This window comes from Sinocyclocheilus grahami, unplaced genomic scaffold (genome assembly GCF_001515645.1).
Source record: "Sinocyclocheilus grahami isolate Dianchi unplaced genomic scaffold, SAMN03320097.WGS_v1.1 scaffold191.1, whole genome shotgun sequence".
Lineage (NCBI taxonomy): Eukaryota > Metazoa > Chordata > Actinopteri > Cypriniformes > Cyprinidae > Sinocyclocheilus > Sinocyclocheilus grahami.
In genome coordinates this window covers 317,967-340,263 of record NW_015505370.1, presented here as the reverse complement: position 1 = coordinate 340,263, position 22,297 = coordinate 317,967, and the positions used below count along the sequence as shown (strand labels likewise).

The following is a 22,297-nucleotide window of genomic DNA, read 5'->3' as shown; positions in this document are numbered from 1 at the left end:
TAATAATAATAATAAAAGTGTGCATAACTTACTGAAAGGCATTTAATGTTTCGTTTCGCAATGCTTATAAAGCAGCCCCATTAAACTTAATATAAACATTATGTTAGGCTATGTGAGCTTCATATCTTCTCGTTAACTACAATTGTCATGATTGTCAGGTTTTGGATATTGAACTCAAGTTCTCACAAAGAGTAGTAGGCTAATCACTTTTCTCGGCTACTTGTGAGGTTTCGTGTAGCCTACTACCCCTCCTCCTGCTGCTGCATGTCATCGTGTAGCCTACTACCCCTCCTGCTGCTGCATGTCATCGTGTAGCCTACTACCCCTCCTGCTGCTGCATGTCATCGTGTAGCCTACTACCCCTCCTGCTGCTGCTGCATGTCATCTGTAGCCTACTACCCCTCCTGCTGCTGCATGTCATCGTGTAGCCTACTACCCCTCCTCCTGCTGCTGCATGTCATCGTGTAACCTACCACCCCTCCTGCTGCTGCATGTCATCGTGTAGCCTACTACCCCTCCTGCTGCTGCATGTCATTCTTCAAACAACGGCACTTATTGGAACCTGGTCACGTGACGCAGCGCTCAGAGTTCGTACACTCACTCACAGCAGCGCTCATCTCACTGATTTGTTCTCAGGAACAGTGGGCATTAAAATGTCGTTCACAGTGGAAGGGACTAAAATCAAACTTCAGTCTACAGGGGATGACCTTGTTTTTTTCGTTAATGGAAAAAAGGTAATTGGATAATTTAATAATTACATTGATTAATGTGTTGCATTACTTCTTTATTGCCAGTATAGCCAATCAAACGTTTTCCATAATTAATTCTGTGCAGATCACTGAAAAGAATGCTGAGCCTGAGATAACACTCTTGACATATCTTAGGAGAAGCTGTATCCTTTTGATCTTCTGTGCTGTTGAACAGTCTCTGTGTTAGATCTGAATGCTGCTTTTCTCTAAAAAAAAAAAAAAAAAAGTTATAAAATATTAGACCTTAACCACAGGATTTATGAGACAAAGATATTCCTGTCTTCTGGAGTTATGTTGTTGGTTAAACTGAACTCTTTGCTGTCTGCTGGGGTTTGGGTCACTCATTCATGAGGTCTGCTCACATGTACACGTCGCAGTCAGTTTATTTCTTAATATAATATATTAATATTATATATTAATTATTATAATACTTCAGTCAGTAATTACAGCTCTTTTATTGTTGTTGTATTTGCTCATGAAAAGCACTGATTTGTTTCTGTGTGTTCAAGACACAAGATGTCCTACACATTTATATTTATACAGTAGGATATAATAATAATTTTTAAAAAACTTACGTATTTTAACTTTGGGATAAATTTATGATAAATTAAGTTTAGTTTAGGAGAATTTAGTTGATTTTTTTGCTGTCTTTCAGTAAACCAAAAAAGTGCTTCATGTTGTAAATAGTCAAACATTTGACCTGAATTACAGAAAATAGACAAAATGAACCATGAACCAACAAAAAGTCAATTTTAAAGTCAAAGGTGTTACACCAGCTAAAGTCAGATTTGTAAGGGTCATATTGGATAGAAATAACACTTTAACCTGGTTTGCACTTACAGTATGTATTTATAATTGTTTAATCTTTGTTTTTTCCTGGTCATTTTGACAGTCTTCATTAATTATTTACACAACTGCTATATGATGTCAAAGATTTATTGATCCAAACATGCCATTTTTGATTACAGAGAATGTCCGCTGCAGTTATTGACCCTGAAATCATACACTGACATTATTTTGTACTTTGTAATTATTTTCAGCACTGATCTGGTAACACTTCCTTTTTCAGTGTGATTGTTTTCAAGCTGTTTTCCTTAGTGCCGACACTTGCAGTGGGTCTGATGGGAACCAAACTGGGATGTGCTGAAGGAGGTTGTGGAGCCTGCACTGTAATGGTGTCCAAATATCATCCACATCAAAACCGGATTATGTATCTTTTTATGCACTCTTGAAATAAAGTGCATTTCTGTCCTTAAAGCACATAACAGGTTCATAGTAGCTGTTAATAATTCATATAGCAGTAGTAAAGGATTCTGAAACATATGCCAGAGTTATATAATGATGTCCTTGATGGCACTCTTTAAGTCACCGTGCGGTTAATGCCTGTCTGGCTCCTCTATGCTCTTTGCATCACTGTGCAGTAACAACTGTGGATGGCATCGGCAGTGTGGCGAGCAAACTCCATCCTGTACAGGTCACAGTTTTATCTTATTATCTCAGAATTGCAGATAATTATGATAAAAGCATGTCACACTATAACATTAAAGCATAACCCCTCTCTTCCTCCATTCATACAGTTTTAACATTAGCTGTATCACTTTATATGCTGGTGTCCTGTTCATTTGTGATGCAGTAGCTCTAACAACAATCTGTTTTTATCCAGGAGCGAATTGCAAAGGCTCATGGGTCACAGTGTGGGTTCTGCACTCCAGGAATTGTGATGTCTATGTACGCTCTTTTGAGAAACAATCCTCGACCCAGTATGCATGACATCCAGGAGGCCTTTCAAGGTATAATAAGTGTCTTCTAACTTCTGCATCTTTTGAAATTTTATCCCTCAAGGTAATATATATATTTTCTAAATAAATCTTTTAGTTTTTAAATTGTTTACACACAGGCAATTTATGTCGCTGTACTGGCTACAGACCTATTCTAGAAGGCTACAGAACATTCACAAAGGTAAAATAACAACCGAGTAAGGCCTGCTATAATAATAATAATAAATATAATATAGAAGTGTTTCATGGGATTCTACATTGAATGTTTACTTGTAATAATTGTTCAAATAAACTAATAAATTGTTCTAAAAACTAATAAAAGTGAATGAATTTGACAAAACAGCAGACAAGGCACAAGTATGTAAGGGAGGTGTGAAACAGACCAACAACAGCTAAGAGCAAAGAAATCAAAAACAGACAAGCTGAGGAACACTGGAACCCATGCCAAGTGCTTTCAGCTCACAGGCGCTGAACCGGTCTGGCTGGCAGGGAGTTTTCAGGTTGTAGGGAATGTGAACACAACACTCAACAGTGAACACGACAAAAAAAAATTGAAAAATTGAAACAAGATAACAGGTCAGTGACGTGATGTGAGTCTTGAGCAGTCATAGACGCTGTAATATTTTCAAACCTGTTTGATATTATTGCCACATGGTCTTGTAGCGTGTGCGATGCACCAACCAGGTGGAACTATTCTAGCCAATCACAGTGCAGATGGTATAAATGGAAAAATCTTGTATCCACTTGTATCCACATGAATTTGAGAAATGTGAGAAAACCTTTTTTCATTGTTGGTTGGGATTGCCTCATGACCAAATGTTTCGCAGTTTGTGCACCTCATCAGCATTTTGTTTTATAGTATGCACACTGCTATGACAAGATGATGACAGATGACAGACAAAAAAACTTGTGTAGAGTGAGCACCACAGCAATTCAGGCAGATTTACAGTCCTGTACTGTGAGCTTGTGCTTAATTCAGATTTACTAAACAAGTATGACTTATTACAAATGCAAGATGAATATGTTCACGTAGTCTGAGCTGGTATAAAAATACATTGATGTAAAATATTCAACAGAATTACCGCAGGGAATATATTTTGTTTAGTATCTGCTTCTTTCAGTTTCAGAATGGGGGATGTTGTTGTGGAAAAGGACAAACTAATGGCTGCTGCATGACAAATGGACACATACAAGAGCATGTCAATGTGAGAACAGACATCCAGACACCATGCTCTATTTTCTCTGAGTACAAACACATTTTTGTTCTAAAGCCTTGCCATTTAGGATAAACCTGTAGCACACTTGGATAAGAAATCAATGACATGGCAGCCATTGCAGTCTCATAGGAAACCAGTCACATGTTTTAACCCACACTCATGTGGTTTGACCTCACATGAGTGTGGGTTAAAACATAACAGTAAATAAAACAGTAGATACTTCAAGATAACTGTTTTGCAATCACAGTATTGCCTATCAGTACTGAATGTTATCTAAGGACTTTACTAATAATTCAACATTTCTTTTTAAATTTTTAGGACAATTCAACGCTTCCAGCTCAGAAATTGTATGACCAATCAGAGTTTATGCCTCTGGACCCAACACAAGAGATTATTTTCCCACCTGAGCTCATGGTGCGTATACAATGAGTTTAATCTGCATTGATTAACCATCATAGTAAAATGAGGAGGCTGATTGCTGTATTAAATAGATGCATCAATAATTTGTTACATTTGTGCTCTACAGAGCCTAAGTAAACAGCCCCAGAGAGAGCTGACATTTGTTGGGGAACGAGTGCTTTGGATTCAACTCTACTCCCTCAAAGAACTCTTGGAGCTAAAGGCGACCTATCCAAACGCTAAACTTGTGGTTGGGAACACAGAAGTTGGTGAGTCCCACGTACATTAATAGAATCACTCAGCTTTGTGTTTGCCCATTCTAGACAAGGACTGCCTCCGAAACTGGATGTATTACATGTTGTCATTGTCCTACTGTTGTTTTACGAACACTATGAATTCTGACATACTCATTTAACATACTGTTTTTTACATACTGTGTGTATGCATATTCAAATGCAGCCAAAAGCTGTCAGTGATTTTCTGCTTTTTTGTTTTGGCATGTTACATTGTTGCTACAACTTTAATCAATGACTCAATGAATCATTCATTCAACTGTTTCAGTCTAAATGCTGATTCATTCTGTAAAAAAAACAACAACTAATAACTGTGTTGCTCAGAGACACTGAACAGTACAAACTATTTTTATTGGTGAGGCAAAAATAGTCAAAGTAACTGCCTATACTGTGTCTAAAATTCAAGTTACACTATGTTAACTTCTTGTTTATTGAACTGTTGCATAAAATATCACATAGCAATCGTATTTTTGGTCCATATATCATTGTTTGGGCTGATATTTGGAACAACTGCTTGTGTTAAATTCCATAAGTATAGTTACATATTATGAGTGAAAAAACGTTGTTTTTTCTTTGTGGTGTGCTCAAAGAACATAATGCAGAACACACAGCTGATTTTAATTGCTTTGAGTCTCTCTTCTAGGTATTGAGATGAAGTTCAAAAATCTTCTTTACCCTGTGATTCTGGCACCAGCTTACATCCCTGAACTGAACATCATCCAGCACACTCAGGATGGTAAGATAGTCATATACCTAAAGGGATGCTTTTGTCTGAGTATGTTGTTTGATGGTTTAAAGCAAATATTATTTGTCAATACAATACATTCCAATTTTATAGAGTTAGAAGTATATATTCATTCAATTATCTGGTCTTCAATCTAGACTTTTAGTGGTATTTCACTGCATAGGTTAAGTTATATTGACAATTTATCTGGGCTTGTTTTTGGCTCACAGGCATTCGGGTTGGTGCATCAGTGACGTTGACTGTGCTGGGGGACGTGCTGCGTGCAGCAGTGAAGAAGCTGCCTGCTCATCAGACAGAGGTCTTTGAAGCTGTTCTTGAGCAGCTGCGTTGGTTTGCAGGACAGCAGATCCGAAATGTTGCCGTATGTTTTGTGTCCCTCCCTGAAGTGAACAATTGTTTTATAGAAGTTAATGAAACTTGAAAATGACTGTCATTTGTTAATTTAATGGCTGTTTGATTTAATGAAGTGTCTAACTTATAAAACATAAAAAGTGAATCTGAATGATTAAAAGTAAAATCATATTTTTGCTTTCAGGCTGTTGGTGGCAATATTATGACAGCAAGTCCCATTTCAGACCTAAACCCTGTGTTTATGGCAGCTGGCTGCAAGCTGACGGTGATGTCCAAAGGTGCAAAAAAAAATGTTTTCTATTCAAGGATCAAAGGTTATACATTTCATGATCTGACACAGAATACAGAGGCAGTTTATGTAGAGAAAACAGGCAATATCCTATGATATCCTATTCCACAGTGTGCAGTCATTTTTCATATAGTCCTGCTGAAGTCTGAATATTATGTCGGTAATATCTAAAAGTCTAAATTAGGGATACTTTTAAATAATTGTACAGTTTCCCAGTGTTTTACAGCTGATTGAATGATTGTGGTGCATAGGGAAGGGGTTAGGGATACTGAAAGCTATGGTAAACAGGACTTTCGCAGTACAATGTACCAGCCGAGTAACATATACTGTAGGGTGTTGACCCTATATGTTTTATTGACATTGTGTCCATGACCTTTGTTTTGCATAATTTGTGACAACAGTTGATTAATGACTTAAACTTTCAATGTATGTTTTCGAAATTCTATAAAAAATCTCTGTCTGATGTTTAAAGGGGAGAAACGTGTTCTCGAAATGGATGACAAGTTCTTCCCTGGTTATAGGAAGACCATTTTGAAGTCAGAGGAGATTCTGTTGTCCATTGATATTCCATACACAAGAAAGGTCTGCATTCGAAAAACATTCTGTGATTGATACTCCAAAATGACAATTTTGTCATAATTTACTTACTATGTCATTCTATATCCATAAGACTTTCTTTCTTTTGTGGAATACAAAATAGATGTTGGAACATCTACTGGCTGCTGTTTTACATATAATGAAAGTGAAAAGGCATCCAGACTGTTGAGCTCCAAAATAACAAAAACACACCGTAATTTTATCATAAATGTGGTCCAGAAGACTTGTATGCTATATTCCAAGTCGACTGAAGTCGTATGATACCTCTGTGTAAAGAACAACCTGGAATTTGAATAGTTATTTTCTTAAAGGTCTTTCCCGTTTGTTGCACATTGGGAAGGGGATTCTCACCCTTTCACACTTCTACATATTCAAACTCATTGCATTACATGAAAGTCAAATGGTTTGGGAGTCGGACAGCATGAAGGAGAGTAAATGATGACAGAATTTGCATTGTTTAAATGTTTTTTTTTAATAAATACTTTTATTCATCAGTGATACATTGAATTGATCAAATGTGACACTGAAGACTGGAGTAATGACTGCTAAAGATTCAGCTTTGCCATCATAAATTGGAGTTTAAAACATTAATTATTTTAAATTGGAATAATGTTTCACAATATTACTGTTTTACTGTATTTAAAAAAAAAATGCAGACTTGGTGAGCAACAGAAACTTCATTAAAAAAAAAAAATCTTACCTACCAAAACGTTTGAACAGTGTTGTATCTGATTCATATTTCACATGAAATAGATTACATTTGGAGTCACTCTGTCAATGTGTGTTTTAGGGCCAGTACTTCTCAGCTTTCAAACAGTCCCCTCGCAAAGAGGACGACATCGCCATTGTCACATGTGGGATGAATGTATTGTTCAAGGAGAAATCCAATATAGTGCAGAGTATCCGGATAAGCTATGGAGGAATGGCTCCTGTCACTGTCCTTGCCACGGCTACATGCAACAGGTTACTCAACAGGTAGAGGATGATGCCCGGCAGGTTTTCTAGCAAATTTATAATATTCTTTTCTGACATTCAGCCTCATTCAATAATCACGACAGAGTAAATGCATCAGTTTCACAATCTTTATTTGATTGCAGACAATGGAACGAGGAGCTTCTCGAGCAAGCCTGCACGTCATTGGCTGAGGAGATGAGTCTGTCTCCTTCAGCTCCTGGTGGGATGGTGACATATAGACGCACACTGACTATCAGCCTCTTCTACAAGTTCTTCCTCATTGTCCAGCACAAACTGGCTCTGGACCTGCGGATGGAGGTTTTTAATACTGTGTTTTCCACACTTACACAATCAAGAGTTTGTAAAATTCTACTTAGCTCCAAAATAAAAGTTATTTAAATTATTTAAATAAAAATAAATACATTTTAATTGCTATTATATGGCTTTTTTGCAATTTGCAAATTATGTTTTCTGGTCACATTACTATTTTAGGGTTAGTTGTAAACTGTATAAACTCTACAGGGTGTGACTGTGGAAGACGTCCGACCCGAATATGCTACTGCTACTGAGGTCTTCCAGTTAGACTCACCATCCAGTGTACAGCTCTACCAGGTACGCATAAACAGGCATTTAGCAACTTTCTCTGTGCACTATGTGTTTGCTGATTGCTTAACTTTATTTATTTGTTTTCAGGCAGTTCCCCCCGGACATAATAATGATGATGTTGTGGGTCACCCTATCATGCACCTCTCTGCACTTAAGCATGCCACAGGAGAGGCGATCTACTGTGACGACATCCCCTGTTATGAAAATGAGCTCCATTTGGCTTTGGTCACCAGCATTAAAGCTCACGCACTCATAAAGTTAGTTGAAAAAGACACACGTCATGTTTTGGAATGATTTAGTGTTGGGTTAAAGCTAATATGACTTTTCACATGCACATTGATGTTGTAAAAGAGAACCTACATTGTTTTTATGACTCACGTGTCATAAAAAGGTTCAGTTCTGAACTTGATTGTTATGACCTGAGACAATAATTACCCATGATTAGGTGTTAACTATGTGTGTATGTGTTTCTCTTTGTAGATCCATTGACACCTCTGATGCAATGGCAGTTCCTGGAGTGGTTGCATTTATCTCTGCTAAAGACATCCCAGGAAGTAACTTGACAGGACCTGTCGTTTATGACGAGACCGTTTTTGCAGATGATAAGGTGTTTTTTATTTTCTATATTTCAGTGAATTCTCGGTGCAGTATTTATAAAGAGAGATGTTTTTTACACAGACACACTCTAAAAAATGCTGGGTTATTTCAACCCAACTTTGGCTCAAATTTGGACTAACCCATCTTTTGGGTTAAAAATGTAATGTAAAAATTTTACCCAACGGTTGGGTTAGTCCATATTTGACCCAAAGTTGGGTTGAAACAACCCAGCATTTTTTAGAGTGCAGCTATTAAATTGATTATGACAGTATTTGCCTTTTAGAACCAGTTTTTAGTTGTGATGCAGAGTGGATCAGGCATAAGGTTACCATAATGGCTTTTACATTTCTTACACAAAATAGAGTGTATCACTTGGAAGTTGTAGTAAATTGCATCATGCATTTGTGACAGATATTTATGGATTCCCATGCAAAATGTATCTCACATGCATCTCACTTGATTGCAGTGTAGGGCAATTCTATGATCAGGCGTTTTTCTACGGCATAATCATTTATTGATGCAGTTACACTTTGACATGTGCTTTAATGTTTGAGCATCTTGGATGTGGCAAAGTTAAAAATAATCTTAATCTACCCCGTAAAATGTCACACATTAGCAGCTAAGACCGTTATTGCTGTTTGTTATGGAAGCCTGTTTACATCTCAGAGTGAAAAAATAAAGTTAATTGTCAGTTAAATTAAAAAAAATAAATTAAGTCACTTTGTTAGACTTACTGTCACACTGCACAATATAAAGTCTCATTTATGAGAAATTAAGTCACAATTATGAAAAAATGCAATGCTATTGTGATATACTTCACAATGACCTTTTTTCTTCCACGGTGGAATTGGGCTTCCACTTGAATCACTTTTATTTAAAATTAATTAAATGTTTGATATGTCTTTGATATGTGTCATTGACATAAACTGCTGCTTTTCAAAAGTTTGAGGTCAGTAAGATTATTATTATTTTTTTTAAGAAATTAATTATTTTACTCAGCAAATTTAATTTATTGCATGAATAAGTAATCTGTTTATTCAAATAATTAAAAGTGACAGTAACTTCTTCTTTCTTCTTTCTATTACAAATTAATACTATTATTTTGAACTTTCTATCAAAGAATCTTGAATAAATCACGGTTTCTGCAAAAAAATATTGCAGCAAAAACTGTTTTCACCATTGATAATAATAAGAAATGTTACCTGAGAACTTACTACATCAACATATCAGAATGATTTCTGAAAGATCATGAGACACTGGAGACTGGAGTAATGGCTGCTGAAAATTCAGCTTTTCGTCACATGATTAAAGTTTAAAATATATTAAAGTAGAAAATTGTTATTTTAAATTGTAATAATATTTCACAATATTGCTGTTTTTGCTGTAATTTGCATTAAATAAATGCAGCCTTGATGAGCAAAAACATTTTAACATTTTTACCAACCCCAAACTTTTGATTAATTGATGTCACATGCATATGCTTTGTCACTTTTTTATAGTCATGTAGAGTTTATGGTTTTGTTCCTCAAAATGATTTTTCATGCTAGGTCACATGTGTTGGACATATAGTGGGGGCCATTGTGGCAGACACACAGGCCCATGCTCAGAGAGCAGCCAAAGCTGTGAAGATCAGCTATGAGGAACTGCAGCCTTTGATTGTCACCATTCAGGTCTGTATTTACTCCACATGTTCACACATACACACACCAACAGAATCATCTAACTATGGTTCATGGTTTTGTCATGTGTGGTGTACAAACCAACCCAAATGCAGCACAGCCAGCAAGTTTTCAAAATAATCTTTATTTACAAAAAATGTGAAAGTAACACAAAACTGGGTACATCTGACCAGACTTCAGCCCACAGAGCTGAAAAACAAAAGACCTAAACAGTAGAGCACATGGCACACGGAAATAAACATGACAAATTGACACCAAAAAAACAACCCTGAAATGTGATCCTCATAGGACTGAAAATATGACCTACAACCAATTTTTGGTTTCAAAACCACTGATCTACAATATCATTGCCAAACATGTGGTGCTGTGCTCTGATCTTTCACCATTGCGTAGTGCTTTTCCTGCTGTCATCATTACATAACAGGATTTTTCAAGGTTTTCAGAGAAACAGCGTGTACAAAAATACACGTAACGCATAAAGATACGCTTGACTGGTTTGCTAACATGTTTGCGTTCACTCTTTCAAACAGGATGCTATTGCCAACAAGTCCTTCTATCAGCCGGTGAGAAGTATAGAGAGAGGAGATGTTGCACAAGGATTCAAAGACTCTGATCACATCCTGCATGGTATAAGTTATCTAATAAAAGATTCATATTATCTAAACCATGTTTTTTTCATGAAACAGATAGTCTTTACTCTGCACGAATTCTGTGGTAGATCTGCGGTTTACACCATTTATATACCTTAAATGATTCTTGTTCAGACCTGTTCCTCTTTCATTTCATGGGCTGACACTAACTATGTGATTCTGCAGGTAAGATGCACATTGGAGGACAGGAACAGTTTTATCTGGAGACTAATTGCACGCTGGCTGTCCCTCGTGGAGAGGATGGAGAAATGGAGCTGTTTGTGTCCACACAGTCGGCCTCCAAGACTCAGGTAAACAAAAGAAATCACTCTCTGTAGGGAACTGTTGCAAGTTATTGATTTATATCCACATTCTCAATCAAAAAATTAAACTGCAAAAGACATAAGAATGGTGTTGGTAGCTTGACAAAATATAGAAATTTTAATTGTATCTGAAAATTGCATTGTTAATTGTATCTGAAAATGTAATAAATATCTGAAATTAATTTGTAAAATTTTACAAATAAAATTATTTATTATTTTTAATTTATTATTTTATTTAAAATAATTAAAAAATATTTAATTAATATAAAATATATTTTAAAATAATATACATAAAAAATAAATCATATAATAATTTATAAAAATTAAATAAGCATCATGATAGGTTTTGCAAGCCCAAATCAGATAGAAAAACCCTCAGACAGACAGACAGACAGACAGACAGACAGACAGACAGACAGACAGACAGACAGACAGTTAGATAGATAGATAGATAGATAGATAGATAGATAGATAGATAGATAGATAGGCAGTTGCTATGGGACCTCTCATTTAAAATGGTTAATTCATTAGTAACAAAAATATGATAAGATTATTAATGATGCGATATATAGTGTTGATTGGACTGTCCTAATGCAAATATTGTGATGTGTTTGCCTCAGGCCCTAGTGGCTAAAGCTCTGGGGGTGCCTGCTAACCGTGTGGTATGTCATGTGAAGAGGATGGGAGGAGGATTTGGAGGGAAAGAAAGTCGGAGCACCATTCTGTCCACAGTGGTCGCTGTTGCTGCACATACGTATGAATATTTATAACACAAACTAATGAAAAATGTGCCTAATTACATAAAGTGATGTCATATGTAACAATGTGAAGGGTAAACATTTAGTTTGGCCTTTTTCTTTTAGGGTCAAGCGGCCAGTTCGCTGTATGTTAGATCGCGATGAGGACATGCTGGTCACAGGTGGTCGGCATCCATTCTTTGGACATTACAAGGTGAAAAATTGTACAAATTAGCCAGATATTGTCCTTTAGGCGGACCATACCTCCTCTTTGTACTGGCCGGGATTTCTAAATTGCCTAAAATGTCTGTGTCTTTCCTTGTTGACATGCTCTCTACAGTCCTCGTGCATTGTATGTATGCATATTTGCATTGCTTTGACCGTTCTCTATTGATTCCCAGCTTCTTTCACGCCATGATTGGTCGATTTTGTACAATGCCTGCACACTATTTGTCAAACTACTTTTTGGTCATTACCTTCAGCAAGTATAAGTTAATTCAAGTCACCTTTATTTATATAGCGCTTTTAACAATACAGATTGTGCCAAAGCAGCTTTACAGTATCAAACAGGAAAATAGTGTGTCAGTGCAAAAGGACAATAGTAAACACTCAATTTTCAGTTAAATGCAGTTCATTAATGAATTCAGTGATGTCATCGTCCAGCTCAGTTCAGTTTAAATAGTACCTGTGCAGTCAAGTCAACGATATCGCTGGAAATTAAGTGTCCCCAACTAAGCAAGCCAGAGGTGACAGCAGCAAGGAACCAAGACTCCATCGGTGACAGAATGGAGAAAAAACCTTGGGAGAAACCAGGCTCAGTCGGGGGACCAGTTTTCCTACGGCCAGACGAACCAGCAGGTTGATTCATACTGCAGCAAAGTTAGATTGTGCAGAGGGCTCACCTGGTTCCGTTGTCATAAAACAATAGAAAAACAAAGCCAAAAGATTTTAGGCAATTTAGAAACCCCTGCAAGGACATGTTAAAGAAAAATCGGACATATGTTCACCCTATTGTCCTTGTCCTTGCTAGACTGTTCTTATACACTATCACTCTGTAATCTGATGTCTAGGTTGGGCACATGAACAATGGAAGAGTGATGGCACTTGATGTGATGCTCTACAGCAACGCAGGCAATTCACTGGACCTGTCATTGTCAGTGAGTTGGCATCTCAAAGTTCTATTGCTGGTGGTCCATGAGACACCCCTGGTGGTCAAAGACACACATTACAAGATATTCTTTCTTACATCCCAAGCCTAAATGTGTATCCTGTCTCTCAATGCACAGATCCTGGAGAGGGCACTATTCCACATGGATAACTCCTACAATATTCCTAACAGCCAGAGGTGACAGCAGCAAGGAACCAAGACTCCATCGGTGACAGAATGGAGAAAAAACCTTGGGAGAAACCAGGCTCAGTCGGGGGACCAGTTTTCCTACGGCCAGACGAACCAGCAGGTTGATTCATACTGCAGCAAAGTTAGATTGTGCAGAGGGCTCACCTGGTTCCGTTGTCATAAAACAATAGAAAAACAAAGCCAAAAGATTTTAGGCAATTTAGAAACCCCTGCAAGGACATGTTAAAGAAAAATCGGACATATGTTCACCCTATTGTCCTTGTCCTTGCTAGACTGTTCTTATACACTATCACTCTGTAATCTGATGTCTAGGTTGGGCACATGAACAATGGAAGAGTGATGGCACTTGATGTGATGCTCTACAGCAACGCAGGCAATTCACTGGACCTGTCATTGTCAGTGAGTTGGCATCTCAAAGTTCTATTGCTGGTGGTCCATGAGACACCCCTGGTGGTCAAAGACACACATTACAAGATATTCTTTCTTACATCCCAAGCCTAAATGTGTATCCTGTCTCTCAATGCACAGATCCTGGAGAGGGCACTATTCCACATGGATAACTCCTACAATATTCCTAACATTCATGGCACAGGCTACATGTGTAAAACCAACCTGCCGTCTAACTCAGCGTTCAGAGGCTTTGGTGGGCCGCAGGGCATGATGATCGCAGAGAGCTGGATGAGTGATGTGGCTTTGAGCTGTGGTCTGCCTGCTGAAGAGGTTCATACTGCATATTTCTTTTTCTCATAGTCCATAGAGTTGTACACGAATATTCAAGTCTCCTACTACTTCCAGGTGAGGAGGATGAACTTGTACAAGGAGGGGGATTTCACACCCTTCAATCAATGTCTGGACCAGTTCACTATTGATCGCTGCTGGGAGGAATGCATGCAGCTCTCAGACTTCAACAAGCGCAAGGATGCAGTGGAACAATATAATAGGTCAGAAAAATTCTTAGATATTAAGCTCATCAACACAATTGAAAGCTTGTGCAGTTTAATAATAAAACATATTTTCCTTGATATTTTGAGTGCATTGATATAAGTGTAGTGGGAATTACATTAATGTTTTCAGTGCAAAAATTATAAGATTATAAAATAAGAAAAATAAGAAAAAAATGTAAATAAATAAAAAAATCTATATTAAATCATATCAATATAAAATGTACAAATGTATAAATAACAAATGGAAAATAGATTATTTTTCTCTACTTCAGTTGCTCCCATTACTAAAACTGAAATTAAAACAAATATTAATAATAATAATAATAATAATAATGGCAAAAGCACATACAATTATAAACATTTAATCTAAAATTAAAATGAATATAAAAATATAAGCTAAAGTATAAAAATAAAAGCTAATGCAAAATATTAAGAAATATTTACAATATTATATAAATATATAAAGTAACACTGGGGCAGCTTAAATCCTATAAGTAGATAAGATTAGTAGATAATTTCATGAAGGGAGCCAACACTTTGTGGTTAGATTTTATTAGTATTTTACTGTAGAAATATTTTCAGTTTAGGCACTGCAAAGCTTGGTAAGAATTGCTGTAACACTTCAATTCCAGGCAGCACCGTTGGACCAAGAGAGGGTTGTCCATCATTCCCTCCAAGTTTGGCATCAGCTTCACTGCTGTCTTCCTTAACCAGGTCAGCCTTCTTCCTCTCAGGATCTAAAGAACTATTAGAAAGAGGTGATTGGGTATATGTGTGTGATGGATATTTTTCATTCAGGCAGGAGCATTGGTACATGTGTACTCTGATGGTTCGGTTTTACTAACTCATGGTGGAACAGAGATGGGGCAAGGCTTGCACACTAAAATGGTCCAGGTAATGCAAACAAAACACAACAAAAATACTATATTACACCACTGTTCATATTAATTTTGTCTTTACATTTTTGTGTTGTGCAGGTGGCCAGTAAAACTCTTGGAATCCCCTGCTCAAATATTCACATCACAGAGACCAGCACTAACACAGTTCCCAACACCAGCCCTACAGCTGCCTCCGCCTCCTCCGACCTTAACGGCATGGCCATCTACGTAAGCCTCACGCAGCAGATATTCATGTTTATGATGCTTTTTTAATGTACACTACCGTTCAAAGTAAGATTTTTGGTAACACTTTACTTGAAGGGGTGTGCATAAGACTGTCATGACACCTTCATAATCATGACATGACACCTTCATAATCATGACATGACACATGTCATGAATATGAAAGAGGTTTTATGCATGTTTATGACAACTGTCATTAAGTGTCATTCGCTCAGTTATGTCATTTTTAATGCAAATATGACATTATTTGACCTAACCCTACCCCTACCCTTACCCCTAACCATAGCCCATAACAAAGACATATCAAACAATGTCATCTTTGCATTAAAAATTACAGAACTGAGTGAATGACACTTAATGACAGTTGTCATAAACATGCATAAAAAACCCTTCATATTCGTGACATGTGTAATGTCATGATTATGTAGGTGTCATGTCATGATTATGAAGGTGTCATGTCAGTCTTATGCACACCCCTTCAAGTAAAGTGTAACCGATTTTTTTTTTTTAATCTACATTTAATTGATCAAAAGTGACAGTAAGGACTTTTACACTGTTAGAAAAAAAATTATATTTCAAATAAATGCTGTTATTTTGAACTATTCATCAAAATAATCTTCATCAAAATAATCAAAATAATAATTTTCTATTCATCAAATATTTAAAATAAAATAAAAATTAATTTTTTTTTACCCCAGACTTCTGAACAGTAGATTATGTCAGCCATCAAACTAATCCACAATATTTCAAATCCACATTAGTCGAAAATTTCACACAACCCTTTAATTTTCCACAGAATGCTTGCCAGACATTACTACAGAGACTTCAGCCTTACAAAGACAAAAACCCTAAAGGCTGCTGGGAGGATTGGGTCAGTATGTTAATAAGTTTTTGCATGTAATTATTTGATATATTTATGTATTTTATACGAGACATTATGTAATCACATTTGCAGGTGAAAGCAGCCTATTTTGACCGAGTCAATCTGTCTGCCAATGGATTTTACAAGTATGTTTATTTCAGCATGTTTTCTGAGCTACAGTGGGGGAAATATTTATTTGATCCCCTGCTGATTTTGTAAGTTTGCCCACTTACAAAGAAATGAAGGGTCTGTCATTTTTATGGTAAGTTTATTTTAACAAATAGAGACAGAATATCAACCAAAAAAATCCAGAAAAAAACATTATATAAAGATTAGAGATTGATTTGCAAATGAAATAAGTGAAATAAGTATTTGATCCTACCAACCAGCAAGAATTCTGGCTCCCACAGATTGGTTATGTGCCCATGTGGAACACAGATTAGTCCTGTCACTTTAAGAAGTTTTCGCATGTTAGCACGTTAGGTGTATAAGACACCTGTCCACACAATCTGTATCTTCTATTCCAACCTCTCCCACCACCATGGGCAAGACCAAAGAGCTGCCAAAGGATGTCAGAGACAGATCCAAGCAAACCATTGGTTGCACACTATGCTGCATTGGCACCTGCAAGGTCCCCCTGCTCAAGAAGGCACATGTACAGGCCCATTTAAAGTTAGCCAATGAACATCTAAATGATTCAGAGAAGGCTTGGGAGAAAGTGCTGTGGTCAGATGAGACTAAAATTGAGCTCTTTGGCATTAACTCGACTCGCCGTGTTTGGAGGGAGAGAAATGCTGGCTATGACCCCAAAAACACCATCCCTACAGTCAAGCACGGAGGTGGAAACATAATGCTTTGGGGCTGTTTTTCTGCTAAGGGTACAGGACGACTTCACCGCATTGAGGGGCAAATGGACAGGGCCATGTACTGAAGCACATTAAGGTCATGGAGGGGCCTAGCCAGTCTCCAGACCTCAATCCTATAGAAAATCTGTGGAGGGAGCTGAAACTTCGAGTTGCCAAATGACAGCCAAGAAACCTTAAGGATTTAGAGAGGATCTGTAAAGAGGAGTGGACCAAAATCCCTCCTGAGATGTGTGCAAACCTGGTGACCAACTACAAAAAATGTCTTACCTCTGAGCTTGCCAACAAGGGTTTCTGCACCAAGTACTAAGTCATGTTTTGCTTGGGGATCAAATACTTATTTCACTCACTGAAATGCTAATCAATTTCTAACCTACATATAATGTGTTTTTTCTGGATTTTTTTATTCTGTCTCTATACGTTAAAATAAACCTACCATAAAAAATTACAGACCCTTCATTTTTTATAAATAGGCAAACTTACAAAATCAGCAGGGGATCAAATAAATATTTCCCCCACTGTATAAACAAACCAAATTTAAATACATTTCATAATTTTCACATTTCAAATCTTGTTGGTCCTCATAGAATTAAGAGGTATTATTCATCTGATTATATTTTATAGGACTCCAGATCTTGGCTATGATTTTGACACAAATTCAGGAAGGCCATTTAACTACTTCAGTTATGGTGTGGCCGTCTCAGAGGTGGAGATAGATTGTCTAACTGGCAGTCATAAGGTGAAACATGTATTTGTTATATTCAGATGCCAGTTTTACTGATAACAGAACAACTTTTCTGCATAATAGATTATATATTTGAGATCCGTACTTCAAAGTTAACTCCTCTTTTTTTTATCTTTCCTGTCAGAATCTTCATACGTCCATAGTTATGGATGTGGGCAAGAGTTTAAATCCAGCATTGGACATTGGACAGGTATTTAATCTGAATTTAATTAAACAGATCACACCATTGTCAATTCATGATAAATATCATATGACTTGTGGCTGTGTGTGCAGGTGGAGGGCGGGTTCATGCAAGGTTTAGGTCTGTTCACGCTGGAGGAGCTACGCTACTCTCCTGATGGTTACCTATACACTCGCGGACCTGGCATGTATAAGATTCCCTCTTTTGGGGATATTCCCATTGAATTAAAGGTCTCGCTGCTCAGAGACACTCCTAATGAGAAGGCCATCTTCTCCTCAAAGGTTAGATGCATCACAACAACTGACTCCACAGTAAGATCATGGTTTGTGTCCATTAACTCTTATGGCTGTGTTTGGACTCAGGCTGTGGGCGAGCCTCCTCTCTTTCTGGCGGCCTCAGTGATTTATGCCATTAAAGATGCCATCACTGCTGCCAGGGCTGAGTCCGGCCTGACAGGACCCTTCAGACTGGACAGCCCCGCCACACCTGAACGGATACGAAATGCCTGTGAAGACAAGTTTACTAAACTGGTATGTAGTAACTTTCACTGTTGACTGTCAACTTAATGTTCGGGTTCATATAATTCTCACAGAGCTGTGCAATGATATAATTAAACACTGGCATCAAATCTGAACCAGGGTCATCTCAGACTGAATATGACGTAATCATACACATTTCAATCAAGTCAGACACTAACATTCAAATGTTTGGGCTCAGTAAGATTCTATTTTTTTTTATTTACACTTTTATTCATCAAGGATGCATAAAATTGATCAGAAGTGACAGTAAAAACATTTATTACAATAGAAAAGATTGTATTTCAAATAAATACGTTTTTCTTTACTTCCTATTCATCAAAGAATCCTGGAAAAAAATGTAATATTAAGCAGCACAACTGTTTTCAACTGATAATAATAAGAAATGTTTCTTAATCAGCAATGATTTCTAAAGGATCATGTGACACTGAAGATTGAAGAAATGGCTGCTGAAAATTCAGCTTTGCCATTACAGGAATAATTTACATGTTAAAATATAATAACAGAAAATAGTTATTTTAAGTTGTAAGAATATTTCACAATATTAATGTTTTTATGGTGTTTTGATCAAATGAATGCAGCCTTGGTGAGAATCAAAAGACTTCTGTTAAAAACTTTATAAAACCGACTCCAAATTTCAGAACAGTAGTGTACAACTAGGGATGTAATGATTCTCTCAACTCACGATGCGATACGATTCACAATAATGATTTCATGATACAATGTCATGATACAAAGACAAATTATAAATGAAAAGGTGTCCTTTTATTATTCCTGGACAAAATGCTGCACATTTCTGTGTGAAATTTAAATATGTCAAATAACAAAACTAAAGAGAATTTTTTTTAAAGAAACCCCAAATCAAATAAATAACACAAATAAAACACTTTGCCTGTGCTCTTTCCGTTTAAAATTAGAGGCAACCACTGTATTTGAATCCCGATCCAAACAAAGATGCTACACACATGCAGCATGAGCAGTTTTTAATCTAAATAAGATTGTATAATTTAAAAATTTGAAGCAAAAACACAATGGTCTGACTTTAGTTTTGTGAAGCTGTACTACATAACACATGTCTGAATGAAACAGAAACAGCAGACTAGCTGAATGAAAACACAAATTTACTCTCTGACGGCAGGTCTTCTGCAACAGCGGCAATACAGCATTTACCTGGTTACCTGCTTTACTGCTTTAATATGCATTATACAGAAATGAAAAGAAAATATCATCTAAACTTTTCTAAAGTCAGTCAGTTCCCCTCAGAGATACATTCATATAAACTCCTACCTCCAATTGTATCGCAATTCGTTTAACATCTCAACCAATTTGAATTGTCACATATTTGTATCGCTTTTCAACTGGCTCGCGGTGCATTGTTACATCCCTATGTACAACTCAACTCAATATGCAGCTTCAAATCAAAGGTGGCATTCATGGAGCTGCTGCTTTGTTGTGGTTTTATTGTTTGAGATCATATCAGCTGCTTTTGACAGGGCCTACTGAAGTTTATTGACCATCATGTGTTTGCGTTTGTTTTAGTGTCCTCCTGCAGATCCAGGCACCTTTACCCCATGGGCAGTGCAGGTGTAAGACAAAGCAAAAAAAAAAAGTTGTCAGCTGGAATCAAAATGGACCCTATTTACTCTCTTAATGCACATTCCTGGTCTTGTGTATGATTCACATGTGCATGTTGTTCCAAAGAAAAAAACAATGTTTGTCATTGTAATCTTTAATCAAATTTCCACTGGTCAGTTGCATAATGTTAACTAATAGCTAAATAACTGGTTAGGCATTACACATTTGACCCACAAGTCACATAACTCCTGATGGATAAAATCAAGTCCTGCCCCACAACAGGCTGCAAATGGAAATTCACAATGACTTTGAGGGTCCTCAGATTTTAAAACGCACAACAGCGAACAAAGGCATTGAGTTAATTGCCAAAGAAACCGAAAGATTGAAGATTTTGTCCTGAGCAGATTATACTGTGAACACAAAATAATTTGTGCTTTTATGACCTCTCTGTGCTCATAGTGAAACTTACATTTGATATAACAGGTAATGAAGTGTAGATGAATTGTCCACAAGCTATTTTTTTATGTTATCCCATTGTAAAATGATTAATTTATTTTGTAACTGAAATCTAATAATAGAGTTAACAATATTGAGATTTGTCAGGTTATGTGATAGCTTTTATACATCACATTACTGGTACCATCTAATGTGAGTGTACAGTACAAATATATAGTGCCTTTTTAAATATTAATAATGAATACTAAGATACAGTTGTGCACATAAGTTTACATACCCCTTGCAGAATATGCAAAATGTTCATAATTTCAACAAAATAAGAGGGATCATGAAAATTGAATAAGCTACTTCATATAACAGATGTTTATATATAATCCACAAGACAAAATAATAACTGAATTTGTAAAAATGACCCCGTTCAAAAGTTTGCATACCCTTACATCTTAATACTGTGTGTCGTTTCCTGCGTAAACATAAATACATACATATTTCCCAGAAAACAAAATAAGAAAAATTTACCCTGATCATCCAATTCAAAAAGTTTACACCCTCCAGCTCTTAATGTTGCCTTCTTGAGCATCAGTAAATGTTTTGACCTTTTGTAATTGTTATGTATGAGTCCCTCAATTGTCCTCAGAGTGAAAAGATGGATCTCAAACTCATACAGTCACTGTTGGAAAGGGCTCAGATATGCAGAATATGCTGGAAAACCAAAGAATGTGCAGGAGCTGGAGGATTTTTCAGAAGAACAACAGGCAGTTGAACTGTTCAGGACCAACAAGGGACTCATGAACAACTATCACAAAACATAAAAACAGTTGTGGATTATCCAGGAAATGACAGACAGTATTAATATTTAAGGCTATGTAAACTTTTGAACGGGGTAATTTTTATAAATTCAGCTATTATTTTGTCTTGTGGAGTGTATATATAAACAGCCATTATGTGAAATAGCTTATTCAGGACAGTACTAAATAAAAAATAACATGCAATTTTCATGATCCCTCTTATTTTGTGAAAATGATTAAATAAACTTATGAGCACAACTTGTATATGACGTTTAGTTTACTTATAGTAATTGAATTAAATTATGGTTTATTACAGTATTAATAATACATTCTTTATGATTCAGGTTAGACTACAGAGCTTGCCATATTAATTTACTTTCAATACTCATTAAATTACTATATTGTGCATATTCAAACAGTATGTTGAATATTGTTACAAACTATAATTAGATTAAATGTATTATTTCAGAACACCTCACAATATTAAAGGGGTCATATGATGTTGCTAAAAAGAACATTATTTTGTGTATTTGGTGTAATGAAATGTGTTTATGCGGTTTAAGGTTCAAAAAACACATTATTTTCCACATACTGTACAGTATTGTTTCTCCTCTATGATAATATATCGATTTTTACAAAGCTCATTGGTCTGAAAAGCAAGGTGTGCTGTGATTGGCCAGCTAGTTATGATTGGCCGAATATCTCAAGCATGTGACGGAAATGTTACGCCCCTCACTATACTGTGATGATGCCCTGTCAGGCCAGAGGGATGATTCAAAAACATGAAAACCCATTATAAACGAGGCATTCGTTGCATCCTGTGGGGACTTAATTATGGATTATAATGACTTATACTGTCTTTTTACGCGTTGCATCGCGCCACGTAAACATAAAACCATGTCTGCATTTGTGATCGGAGAAACGAC

General features: G+C 36.5%; 1 protein-coding gene across 1 annotated transcript; it reads left to right on the top strand.

The window, feature by feature from the left end:
- The first annotated feature begins 621 nt into the window (after positions 1-621).
- LOC107594783 (xanthine dehydrogenase/oxidase-like) lies at positions 622-20,154 on the top strand. The gene is made up of 36 exons (XM_016284962.1): positions 622-734; positions 835-892; positions 1,863-1,959; positions 2,115-2,223; positions 2,413-2,539; positions 2,647-2,708; positions 3,649-3,732; positions 4,063-4,158; positions 4,271-4,412; positions 5,080-5,172; positions 5,391-5,542; positions 5,717-5,810; positions 6,294-6,403; positions 7,209-7,393; positions 7,516-7,690; positions 7,895-7,984; positions 8,066-8,235; positions 8,459-8,585; positions 10,123-10,245; positions 10,785-10,881; positions 11,070-11,194; positions 11,827-11,960; positions 12,070-12,157; positions 13,014-13,100; positions 13,829-14,020; positions 14,096-14,241; positions 14,877-14,958; positions 15,043-15,138; positions 15,222-15,350; positions 16,162-16,236; positions 16,321-16,373; positions 17,715-17,829; positions 17,960-18,025; positions 18,109-18,297; positions 18,379-18,546; positions 20,092-20,154. The coding sequence occupies exons 1-36, from the start codon at positions 654-656 to the stop codon at positions 20,140-20,142; spliced, it is 4,068 nt and encodes a 1,355-aa protein (XP_016140448.1). The 5' UTR covers positions 622-653; the 3' UTR covers positions 20,143-20,154.
- The last annotated feature ends 2,143 nt before the right edge of the window (positions 20,155-22,297 follow it).